The sequence below is a fragment of the Mobula hypostoma genome, chromosome 5 (genome assembly GCF_963921235.1).
Source record: "Mobula hypostoma chromosome 5, sMobHyp1.1, whole genome shotgun sequence".
Lineage (NCBI taxonomy): Eukaryota > Metazoa > Chordata > Chondrichthyes > Myliobatiformes > Myliobatidae > Mobula > Mobula hypostoma.
Window position 1 is genome coordinate 6,401,622 of NC_086101.1, and position 13,212 is coordinate 6,414,833.

General features: G+C 49.0%; 1 protein-coding gene across 1 annotated transcript in view; it reads right to left on the minus strand.

Annotated features, from left to right (window-relative positions):
• LOC134346533 (lysosomal thioesterase PPT2-A-like) overlaps positions 1-13,212 on the minus strand; it is a 45,570-nt gene that overhangs the window by 14,285 nt on the left and 18,073 nt on the right. The window contains exons 5-7 of the mRNA XM_063047944.1: positions 6,466-6,549; positions 3,899-3,983; positions 3,083-3,137 (exon numbers count right to left, since the gene is read on the minus strand). Of these exons, the coding sequence (XP_062904014.1) occupies positions 3,083-3,137; positions 3,899-3,983; positions 6,466-6,549 (224 nt within the window). The remainder of the gene's footprint in view (positions 1-3,082; positions 3,138-3,898; positions 3,984-6,465; positions 6,550-13,212) is intronic.

Consider the following 13,212-nt stretch of genomic DNA (forward strand, 5'->3'; position numbering starts at 1 on the left):
TAAAATGAAACCCTCGAATCAGCGGCTAATTACAGAGAAAGTTTAAAAGAACGACTTTAAAACGGCACGACGTTAAATTCCATCCAACGCCTGTAGGTGGCGATCTCGCTCCACGGAAGCAGCGTCATTCACAGCCTCCTTCACTGGCGGTGATTTACACTAAATTCTTAGATATCCGTTAGTAATATTGTGTTTGAGCTCCTGGCTTTCTCTCTGAAGCAGTAATTGAAACGGTTTGAACAGAGCTGAGGCCCAACCTGTTCGAACCTAACAGCAAGGATGTGGTATTAAAAGTGACACCGTCCACCGTATGTGTCTTTGTGCTCCTGATGAGTGGTACTGTACATCAATATGAAATGTCCGCCACGGGTACAGATGTTATATCATGTTTTCAAAACCCTAGTCCTGTGAAATCCTGCACGAATTTTCTTCCGTTTTTGGAACCTAACTCGACTTTTCATCAGAACATTGCCAATACTAGAGATAATCTCATTAGCTAGCAATGGCAGGATCTCCCAAATTACAGTGTGGAACGGGCCTGCCCAACAAGCGCATCACAAAGAGAAACTCGCATCTCGCAAACGCTTTCCACTCGCACAGGAAGCTGCAATGTGCAATGCATTCACAGACATAAGCAATTCTGCAGATCCTGGAAATCCAGACCAGCACACACACACACACACACACACACACACACACACACACAAAATGCTGGAAGAACTCAGCAGGGCAAGTAGCATCTATGGATAGGAATAACTACCAATACTACTATGTCGACTCAGGCCTAGGGGGCCGGCGTCGGGAACGATGACGGACTCTCCACTTCTCCCTCTCCCTCATCAGTGCGTTCAGTTCATCTACAATAGCCGCGCCGCTGTCTTCTAGAAGCGTGTTGACCATAGTCTTGGGAGGGCGCCCAGGGTTCATCCTCCTGTGCTTGGGCTCTCATATGATGACTAGGCTGGCAGGTAGCTCGGGGTGGCGTAGACAGAGCCCCGCTAGTTGCAGTCTTCTCGCCTCGATTTTAGTGGTGAGCATCGGTAGGTCATTATAGAGCTCGATGTTTGTCATGTGCTGTTGCCAACTCACGTCAAGAGCCATCCGGAGCGTTCGTGTATAGCAACCATCTAGAGACTTTCACATCGTCTTGGTGAGTGTCCACGTCTCACATCCATATGTGAAAATGGACTCTATGACTGCTATGAAAATCCTCTTTTTAAGCCCTCTGGTCAGGTTCGACTTCCAGATTTCCTTCATGTCGTTCATAGCCCTGCACGCCAGCGCCTTCCGTATCTTTATGACCTCCGAACTCATCATTCTTGACCCGAGGTACTTGTAGGTAAAGACTTTCTTAATGGTTTCATTCTTTACGGTCTTGAGAGTACCTTCGTCGCAGTTAAACGCCATGTATAAACATATATAAGATAGGAATAAACAGTCGACGTTTCAGGCCGAGACCCTTCAACAGGGCTGGAGAGGCAGGGGACACAGGCCAGAATGAGAGTGCAGGTGGAACGGGATCACAGCTCACATGTGATAGGTGAAGCCGCAGAAAATGCAAAGGGCTGGAGAGGAAGGAATCTGATAAGAGAGGAGAGCGGACCATGGGAGAAAGGGAGGGATGGATGCCAGGGAGAGGTCTTGGAGAAGTGAGAAGAGAAGGGGTGAGAGTTGGAATGGGAATGGAAAAGAGGCAAGTACGAGAAATTACCGAAAGTTGGAGAAATCGATGTTCATGCCATCAGTTTGGAGGCTGCCCAGTTAGGATATAAGGTGTTGTTCCTCCAACCTGTGTGGCCTCTTTGAGGCAGTAAAGGAGGCCGTGGACTGACATGTCAGAATGGGAATGGGAAGTCAAACTGAAATGGATGGCCACCAAGAAATCCCATCTTTTGTGGCAGACAGAGTGAATACGCTTGACAAAGGAAGTCAGTAGTTCACGACGGAGGGGAATGAACTGTGGGGGTGTCTGTGGAGGGGAATGAACTGTGGGGGACGATGGGGGGAATGAACTGTGGGGGACAGACGATGGGGGAATGAACTGTGGGGGTGTCTGTGGAGGGGAATGAACTGTGGGGGTAATGATGGGGGTGTCTGTGGAGGGAAATGAACTGTGGGGGACAGACGATGGGGGAATGAACTGTGGGGGTGTCTGTGGAGGGGAATGAACTGTGGGGGTAACGATGGGGGTGTCTGTGGAGGGGAATGAACTGTGGGGGTAACGATGGAGGGGAATGAATCGGGGGATCTACGGAGGGGAATGAACTGTGGGGGACGATGGAGGGGAATGAACTGTGGGGGACGATGGGGGGAATGAACTGTGGGGGTAACGACGGAGGGGAATGAACTGTGGGGGTAACGATGGAGGGGAATGAACTGTCAGCATTTGGGGCTGAGGCTCTCTGTCGGAATACTGTGCACTGATGTGATTTCGGAGTGTGGTCACGCTGAGGAAACTGGGCAGTGGAACGATAACTGGATCAAGGGGTGGTTGTTGACCCAAACGTCACTACCCTGCCGTCTGCTGGGGGAGTTCCCATCACCCCATACCCCTACCCCCCACGTGAGAGGAGCCAGGAGTTCACTTTAGCACCTCTTCCCCAATGTGGCCCCCCGGCCCATGTGGTGCTGCCTCCAGACAGGACGGAGTGGGGATTCAGATCCAAGACCGGGAGAGTGGGGAGGGAAGGGAGAGGAGGGCAGCAGAAATGAAAGGAAAAGGGTTGGGTGAGGAAAACAACGATAATTGGGGTGGGGTGGGGCAAGACAAGTAAACAATTGCATGTGGAAAGGATCATGCGAGGGGACGTGGTTACCAAGGGAGTGGGCGTGGATTCTGAGCGAGATCCAGATAACCTCCTCATCTTCCCCTCCCCCTCCCACTTTCAAATCTCTTACTAGCTCTTCTTTCAGTTAGTTCTGACGAAGGGTCTCGGTCCGAAACGTCGACTGTACCTCTTCCTAGAGATGCTGCCTGGCCTGCTGCGTTCACCAGCAACTTTGATGTGTGTGGCATTTTCCAGGAGCAGATTCCCAGGACTACCCTCACCACCCCTCCAGCCACAGTGAACCACAAACTCACCAACTGATTCTTCATCTCCACCACCGTCTCGTTCTCGTTATAAAATCCAAAGTGGCTGGAAAAGGAAAGTGGGAAGGGAGGGGTCAGAGAGGATGATCGGCCGGGAACAGCACCGAGGTGGAGGTGAGGAGACGAGGGAGAGGGGTGGAGGAGAGAGAAGGGGGAGTGAGATGGGTGAGAGAGAGGGTTGAGTGAATTGGGGGAGAGACAGGAGAGACGTGGTGGAGAGACGGACAGGGAGGCAGATGTGGCGAAGAGTCGGTGGGGAGACGTGGTGGAGAGACGGGCGGGGGGGCAGACGTGGTGGAGAGACGGGCGGGGGGGCAGACGTGGCAGAGAGTCAGTGGGGAGACGTGGTGGAGAGACGGACGGGGGCAGACGTGGTGGAGAGACGGATGGGGGGCAGACGTGGTGGAGAGACGGATGGGGGTCAGACGTGGTGGAGAGCTGGGCGGGGGGGCAGGCGTGGCGGAGAGTCGGTGGGGAGACGTGGTGGAGATACGGGCGGGGGGGCAGGCGTGGCAGAGAGTCAGTGGGGAGACGTGATGGAGAGACGGACGGACGGGCAGACGTGGCGGAGAGTCGGTGGGGAGATGTGCCAGGTGATGGGGCGGAGTGACTGGGATCGCGGTGGAGAGATGGGGGTGGGAGATGGGGATGGGTGCATGGCTGAGAGACGGAGGGGGGAGATGTGGCCGAGAGATAGTGCGGGAGAAGGGACACAAGGTTGAGGGACAGAAAGGTGAGGTGTGTGCCACCCTCCCCCCAGGTGTGGCCCCGCAGGTGAATGGACCCCACCCCCCCCAACAGCTGTACCTGGACTGCCAGGGGGTGATAACACCATCGTCCGGCCCTCCAATCAGAACAAGCTGCTTCAACCTCAGGAAATTCTTCTTCCATACTGGCAGAGAAAGGACAAAACAGTGTCAACCGGGGTGGTGGGGCGAGGTCTCAGTCTGTCACTGCCCACAGCAGTCACCTGCTCCTCCATCCCTGCTCCCCTCCGGGCCTGAGTGATAGTGAGCTTATGGTGTACATTAGTACTGGGATCTTGCTGTTCACTAGGGTCACGTGACACCACTCCCCGTCTGGGACCATGTGCAGCGTGAGGTTACGGTGCACATTAATCTGTGGGATCTTGCCGTTCAGTGTGTAGGCACCGCCTTCCCCCTCAAGGGATGGTGTCCCTGCCCCGGGCTCTAACAGTGCCGAGCGGGGTGGGGTGTGTGAGGGAGGGGAAAGAGCAGCGATGGATAATAACTAATGAACAGGTTGTGGATTGTGTGCGGCTGGTAACCGGGAACTTCAGATGCAGTCCACAAGTACAGCAGTGAAGACAGCCAAGTTTCAGCACCTTCACTAACTGTGTCACAGTGTGCACTCACTGTTGGAATAGAAAACTGGATTTTCTATTAACCTATTTAGATGTGTCAATAATCAATTTAGTCTGCAAGAATCTTTCATCCTCAGCCTTAATACAGCCAGTGACCTGGCCTCCATATCAACGTTTCGCAATGAATTCCACAGATTCACCATCCCCTCACCTAAAGAACTTCCTCCTCATCTCCATTCTAAATGGACGTCCCTCAATCCTGAGGCTCTGCCCTCAGACTCCCTCGCCTCGGAAACATCCTGTCCACATCTGCTCTTTGAACATTCGATAGGTTTCAAAGGGATTCCCCCCCCCCATTCTTCTAATTTCCAGAGAAATTTAGAACGCCACTAATCGCTCCTCATACATTAAGACTTTCATTCCCAGAATCGTTCTTGTAAACCTCCTCCAAACCCCTCCAATGTCAGCACGTTGTTTTTCAGATCGGTGTCCCAAAACTGCTCACAATCCTCCAGGTGAGACCTCACCAGTGCCTTATAAAGCCTCAGCATTACATACTTGAAGTAAGTCCATAAAATATACGAGCAGAATTAGACCATCTGACCCATCAAGTCTGCTCTGTCATTTCATCATGGCTAATCCAATTTTCCTCTCAGCTCCAATCTATAGTCATAGTCACACTTTATTGATCCTGGGAGAAATTGGTTTTCGTTACAGTTGCACCATAAATAATTAAATAATAATAAAACCATAAATAATTAAATAGTAATATGTAAATTATGCCAGGAAATAGGTCCAGGACCAGCCTACAACAGGAATTCTGCAGATGCTGGAAACTCAAGCAACACACATCAAAGTTGCTGGTGAACACAGCAGGCCAGGCAGCATCTCTAGGAAGAGGTGCAGTCGACGTTTCAGGCCGAGACCCTTGGAACATTTGCAATTTTCCAGTTTTCAAGAACCATGCCAGAATCTAGTGATTCTTGAAAGATCACTTCTAATACTCAATAATCTCTTCAGCTACCTCTTTCAGAACCCTAGGGTGTAGACTGTCTGGTCCAGGTGATTTACCAACCTTCAGACCTGTCAGCTTACCAAGCACCTTCTCCCTTGTAATAGGAACTTCCCCCTGACACGTGTGAACTTCCGGCATACTGCTAGTGTCCTCCACAGTAATGACAGCTGCAAAATACTTATTCAGTTCTTCTGCCATTCCCTTGTTCCCCATTACCACCTCTCCAGCATCATTTTCAAGCGGTCCAATATCTTCTCTTTATCTTATTTTTTTTTTTGCGCTGCATCCTATCCAGACTAACAATTATTTCATTTACACTTGTGTACAAGAAATTACTTTAACCAACCCTGAATCTTGAAAATCTGTTTTCCCAGTCTCTGTGTAATCATTGCCAACTGAGAATGCAGCACATTCGCATAATGGCTACCGTAATGCGTAACAGTGTCAATTCCTGCCACTGTCTGTCAGCAGTTTGCAAGTTCACTCCGTGATCATGTGGGTTTGCTCTGGGTTCCCGTTTCCTCCCACTTTCCAAAGATGAACAGGTAAGGTTGGTACGTTGTGGGTAAGCTTTGTGGTATAATGACACTTGCAGACTGCACAATCCTCGGACTTTGCTTGTCATTTAAGCAAATGAAGCATTTAGCTGCGCCAAAGTGTTGATGTACATGTGACAATGCTAATCTTTAAAATGTTCAGAAGATGAATTAAATTCATGTACAGGTCGATAAGTTTTAGTCTCCTAGTGCGCACCAGTTTTAATCGGACACCCGCTACTTCATACACCACTTCTGCATGATCTTTCAGCTTGCTCCTACAGGTGTGTGTATGTGTGTGTGTGAGAGAGAGTATGGTGTGTATACGTTTGTGTGCCTGTGTGTGTGTGTGGTGTGTATGGATTTGTGTACATCTGTGTGTGTGAGAGAGAGAGAGAGAGAGACACACACACACACACACACTCACACAGGACGGTATGGAGAGTGTGTATAGTCTGCCCACGCTGGGTCCCAGGAGGTTGCGCAAGACTGCAGTTACCTGTGGCATTGGGGTTCTGTGTCTCGTTGTTGAGGACAGCCAGGTAGTTACTGAAGTTGAGGTACATGTCGTGATGGTGAGGGTCTAGAACAGGCAGAGAGACACGTCAGGCAACTGAACACAATGTGACTTCACCCACAGGCAGAACAGTCACTTGGACATTACACACAGTTAAGAGGTTATGAGTAAAACAGATTCACACACTACCCACAGAGACAGTACGACCACCAAACACAGACTCACACCGCACACATACACAGGAAGCACTACACACTCATTCACACTGTACACAGAGACAGGGAGACTGCTACACACTCATTCACACAGTACATACACACAGTGAGACCACCGAGCACTGACTCACACTGCACACAGAGACAGGGAGACCACAAACACTGACTCAGATACTGACACTGTACACAGGACAGAGAGAGACCACTACACACTCACACTGTACAAAGACAGTGAGATGACTACACACTGACTCACACCGTACAGTGACAGTGAGATTACTACACACTGACCCACACTGTACAGAGACAGAGATCACTACACACTGACTCACACTGTACAGTTAGAAAGCTGCACATTGACTCCATAACTATAAGACCATAAGACATAGGAGCAGAATTAGGCCCATCAAGTCTACTCTGCTATTCAATCATGGCTGATCCTTTTTTCCTCCTCCTCAACCCCAGTTCCCGGCTTTCTCCCCATAACTTTTGATGCCCTGTCCAATCAAGAACCTATCAAGCTCTACCTTAAATATACCCAATGACCTGGCCTCCACAGCTGCATGTGGCAACAAATTCCACAAATTCACCACCTTTTGCCTAAAGAAATTTCTCCACATCTCCGTTTTGAAAGGGCGCCCCTCTATCCTGAGGCTCTGCCCTCTTGTCCTCGACTCTCCCACTATGGGAAACATCCTTTCCACATCTACTATGTCTAGGCTTTTCATCATTCGAAAGGATTCAGTGAGATCCCCCCTCATCCTTCTAAATTACTGCGCGTACAAACCCAGAGCCAACAAACTTTCCTCATATGATAACCCTTTCATTCCTGGAATCATCCTTGTGAACCTCCTCTGGACCCTCTCCAATGCCAGCACATCTTTTCCAAGATGAGGAGCCCAAAACTGTCACAGTACTCAAGGTGAGGCCTCAGCAGTGCCTGATAAAGCCTCAGCATCACATCCTTGCTCTTGTACTCTAGACCTCTTGAAATGAATGCTAACATCGCCTTCCTCACCACCAACTCAACCTGCAAGTTAACCTTTAGGGTTCTGCACAAGGACTCCAAAGTCCCTTTGCACCTGAGATTTTTGGATTTTCTCCCCATTTAGAAAATAGTCTGCACGTTGAGGATTCACCTCATTCTCCCTTATTAGGGAGAGAGAGAACCTGTGGTATGTTGAATGCCGGGTGAAATGCTAAGTCTTTGGGGTAACTGCGAGTCTGTGTCTTTGCTATTGCTTTGCTCACGCTTGAGTGCTCGGTGGGGGTGCAGATGCTATTTTTTTTGCCGGTGGGGGGGAGGGGGGATTGTTGCTCGCTGTCGCTTACACATGGGGGGGGAAGCTGAGGGGGCATTGGGGTTCTCACGTTTAACTGGCATTCATTCTTTGGGGCACTTCTCTGTTTTCGTGGATGTTTGCGAAGAAAAAACATTTCAGGATGTATATTGTATACATTTCTCTGACTTCAAATTGAACCTTCCAACTTTTGAACATTTGTTCATTGGTTCCTAAGGGTTCTTTTACCTTAGGCTCCCTAATCACCTCTGGTTCAGTACATAACACCCAATCCAGTATAGCTGATCCCGTAGTAGGCTCGATGATAAACGGCTCTAAAATGCCATCTCTTTGGCATTCAACAAACTCACTCTCTGGAGATCCATTACCAACCTGATTTTCCCAATCCACCTGCATGTTAAAATCTCCCATGACTATCATAACATTGCCCTTTTGACACGCCTTTTCTATTTCCTGTTGTAATCTGTGGTCCACCTCCCAGCTCTGTTGGGAGGCCTGTATATAACTGACATCAACGTCCCTTTATCCTTGCAGTTTCTTAACTCAACCCACAAATATTCAACATCTTTCGATCCTGTGTCACATTCTTCTACTGATTTGATGCCATTCTTTACCAGTGGAGCCACACCACCCCCTCTGCCTACCTTCCTATCACTCCGATATAATGTGTAACCTTGGACATTCAGCTCCCAACGACAACCATCCTTCAGCCACAATTCAGTGATGGCCACAACATCATACCTGGCAATCTGCAATCGTGCAACAAGATCATCCACTTTATTTCTTATACTACGTGCATTTAGATACAACACCTTGAGGACCGCATTTGCTGTCCTTTCTGATTCTGCATCCCTGATGTTTTGATACTCAGCCTGTTGGCTGCAACTGAGTCTCATCACCTGCCTGCCCTTCCTGACAGTCTGACTGCACGCTGTCTTTACATTTTTACCGTCCGTCCTATCCTGAGTCCCTTCACTCCAGTTCCCACCCCTCTGCCAAATTAGTTTAAACCCTCCCCAACAGCTCTAACAAACCTGCCCGCGAGAATATTGGTTCCCCTCGGGTTCAGGTGCAACCCATCACTTTTGAACAGGTCAGACCTCCCCCAGAAGAGATCCCAGTGATCCAAGAACCTGAAGCCCTGTCCCTGCACCAGCTTCTCAGCCACACATTTATCTGCCAAATCATCCTGTTTCTACTCTCACTGGCTCAAAGCCAAGATTGGACTTATAAAGCCCATAAGTAGATCAACAGAACGAAAACCATCATGCTCGACCTCGAGGGATAGCCACGACGACGACCCTCACTGGTGCGTGGCACAGGCAGCAATCCAGAAATTACTACCTGGGCGGTCCTGCTTCTCAGCTTTCTACCTAGCTCTCTAAATTCTCTTTTCAGGACCTCATTGTGTTTCCTTCCTATGTCACTGGTACCAACATGTACCAAGACATCTGGCTGCTCCCCCTCCCTCTCCAAAACGTTGTGGACGCGATCTGAAACATCCCCTGGGAGCCTGGCACCTGGGAGGCAACATACCATCCGGGTGTCCCGTTCACGTCCACAGAATCTCCGGTCTGTTCCCCTGACTGCTGAGTTCCTTATCACTACCACTCCCCTCTTCTCTCTCTCTTTCCCTTCTGCTCGGTGCCTGTAACCTGGTTGCCATGGCATTCCCCTGGGAGGTCATTCCCCCACAACAGTATCCAAAATGGTATACTTTTATTGAGGGGAACAGCCACAGGGGTGCTCTGCTCTAACTGCCTGTTCACGTTTCCATTCCTCCTGACAGTCACCCAGCTACTCGTCTCCTGCAACTTAGGGGTGACTACTTCCCTGTAACTCTGATTGATTATTTCCTCACTCTCCCGTACAAGCTGAAGGTCATCCAGCTGCTGCTCCAGATCCCTAACACGGTCTTCAAGGAGCTGCAGCCAGATGCACTTCACACAGATGTGGTCCCTGGAGACTCTGGGTCTCCCAGGACTCTAACATCTGGCATGAAGAACACACAATGGCCATTTACTTTGCCAGGTACAATAAGACAAGAACAAAAAGGAAACGTTAACAGAAACTTTCGAGCAGAAGCCTCCTTTGAGCCAAAGTATGATTCTTCTACTCTCGACTCTGGCCTACTCCTGACAACGGCTGCCCCGCATGTCCCTCATGTACTTCCTCAACTCACACTGTACAGAGACAGTGAGATCACTACACACTGACCCACACTGTACACGGAGACAGTGAGACCACTACACTCTGACCCACACTGTACAGAGACAGTGAGACCACTACACTCTGACCCACACTGTACAGTGACAGTGAGACCACTACACACTGACCCACACTGTACACAGAGACAGTGAGACCACTACACACTGACTCACACTGTACAGTGACAGTGAGACCACTACACACTGACTCACACTGTACAGAGACAGTGAGACCACTACACTCTGACCCACACTGTACAGAGACAGTGAGACCACTACACACTGACCCACACTGTACAGTGACAGTGAGACCACTACACACTGACCCACACTGTACACAGAGACAGTGAGACCACTACACACTGACTCACACTGTACAGTGACAGTGAGACCACTACACACTGACTCACACTGTACATGGAGACAGTGAGACCACTACACACTGACACACACTGTACACGGAGACAGTGAGATCACTACACACTGACTCACACTGTACACAGAGACAGTGAGACCACTACACATTGACTCACACTGTACAGAGACAGTGAAACCACTACACACTGTACAGAGAGACAATGAGACCACTACACACTGACCCACACTGTACACAGAGACAGTGAGACCACTACACACTGACTCACACTGTACAGTGACAGTGAGACCACTACACACTGACTCACACTGTACATGGAGACAGTGAGACCACTACACACTGACTCAAACTGTACAGTGACAGTGAGACCACTACACACTGACTCACACTGTACATGGAGACAGTGAGACCACTACACACTGACTCACACTGTACACAGAGACAGTGAGATCACTACACACTGACTCACACTGTACACGGAGACAGTGAGACCACTACACACTGAATCACACTGCACACACAGAACAGGTAGAGAAAAACACATCAAATCTCACAGAGCAGAGTTAATGTATTCTCACACTGGGCACAGAACACAGAGCCTGAATGTCACATACTGTACACAGAGACTATATGTAATACCCCTACATTCACTTTGACAGACAGTATGACGTTTGTGTGAAACACTGACGTAAACACTGTATACAGATTTTGGAAAGGTGCAAAAATAACAGGGTTGTTATCATGGGTGACTTTAACTTCCCTAATATTGATTGGCACCTGATTAGTTCCAAGGGTTTAGATGGGGCAGAGTTTGTTAAGTGTGTCCAGGACGGATTCCTGTCACAGTATGTGGACAGGCCGACCAGGGGGAATGCCATACTAGATCTAGTACTAGGTAATGAACCGGGTCAGGTCACAGATCTCTCAGTGGGTGAGCATCTGGGGGACAGTGACCACCGCTCCCTGGCCTTTATAATTAACATGGAAAAGGATAGAATCAGAGAGGACAGGAAAGTTTTTAATTGGGGAAGGGCAAATTATGAGGCTATAAGGCTAGAACTTGCGGGTGTGAATTGGGATGATGTTTTTGCGGGGAACTGTACTATAGACATGTGATCGATGTTTAGAGATCTCTTGCAGGATGTTAGGGATAAATTTGTCCCGGTGAGGAAGATACAGAATGGTAGGGTGAAGGAACCATGGGTGACAAGTGAAGTGGAAAATCTAGTCAGGTGGAAGAAGGCAGCTTACATGAGGTTTAGGAAGCAAGGATCTGATGGATCTATTGAGGAATATAGGGAAGCAAGAAAGGAGCTTAAGAAGGGGCATGAGAAGGCCTTGGCGAGTAGGGTAAAGGAAAACCCCAAGGCATTCTTCAATTACGTGCAGAACAAAAGGATGACAGGAGTGAAGGTAGGACCGATTAGAGATAAAGGTGGGAAGATGTGCCTGGAGGCTGTGGAAGTGAGAGAGGTCCTCAATGAATACTTCTCTTCAGTATTCACCAATGAGAGGGAACTTGATGATGGTGAGGACTATATGAGTGAGGTTGATGTTCTGGAGCATGTTGATATTAAGGGAGAGGAGGTGTTGGAGTTGTTAAAATACATCCGGACGGATAAATCCCCAGGGTCTGACGGAATATTCCCCAGGCTGCTCCATGAGGCAAGGGAAGAGAATGCTGAGCCTCTGGCTAGGATCTCTATGTCCTTGTTGTCCACGGGAATGGTACCGGAGGATTGGAGGGAGGCAAATGTTGTCCCCTTGTTCAAAAAAGGTAGTAGGGATCGTCTGGGTAATTATAGACCAGTGAGGCTTATGTCTGTAGTGGGAAAACTGTTGGAAAAGATTCTTAGAGATAGGATCTCTGGGCATTTAGAGAATCATGGTCTAATCAGGGACAGTCAGCATGGCTTTGTGAAGGGCAGATCGTGTCGAACAAGCCTGATAGAGTTCTTTGAGGAGGTGACCAGGCATATAGATGAGGGTAGTGCAGTGGATGTGATCTATATGGATTTTAGTATGGCATTTGACAAGGTTCCACACGGTAGGCTTATTCAGAAAGTTAGAAGGCATGGGATCCAGGGAAGTTTGGCCAGGTGGATTCAGAATTGGCTTGCCTGCAGAAGGCACAGGGCCGTGGTGGAGGGAGTACATTCAGATTGGAGGGTTGTGACTAGTGGTGTCCCACAAGGATCTGTTCTGGGACCTCTACTTTTCGTGATTTTTATTGACGACCTGGATGTCGGGGTAGAAGGGTAGGTTGGCAAGTTTGCAGACGACACAAAGGTTGGTGGTGTTGTAGATAGTGTAGAGGATTGCCAAAGATTGCAGAGAGACATTGATAGGTTGCAGAAGTGGGCTGAGAAGTGGCAGATGGAGTTCAACCCGGAGAAGTGTGAGGTAGTACACTTTGGAAGGACAAACTCCCAGGCAGAGTACAAAGTTAATAGCAAGATACTTGGTAGTGTGGAGGAGCAGAGGGATCTGGGGGTACATGTCCACAGATCCCTGAAAGTTGCCTCACAGGTAGATAGGGTAGTTAAGAAAGTTTATGGGATGTTAGCTTTCATAAGTCAAGGGATAGAGTTTAAGAGTCGCGATGTAATGATGCATCCCTATAAAACTCT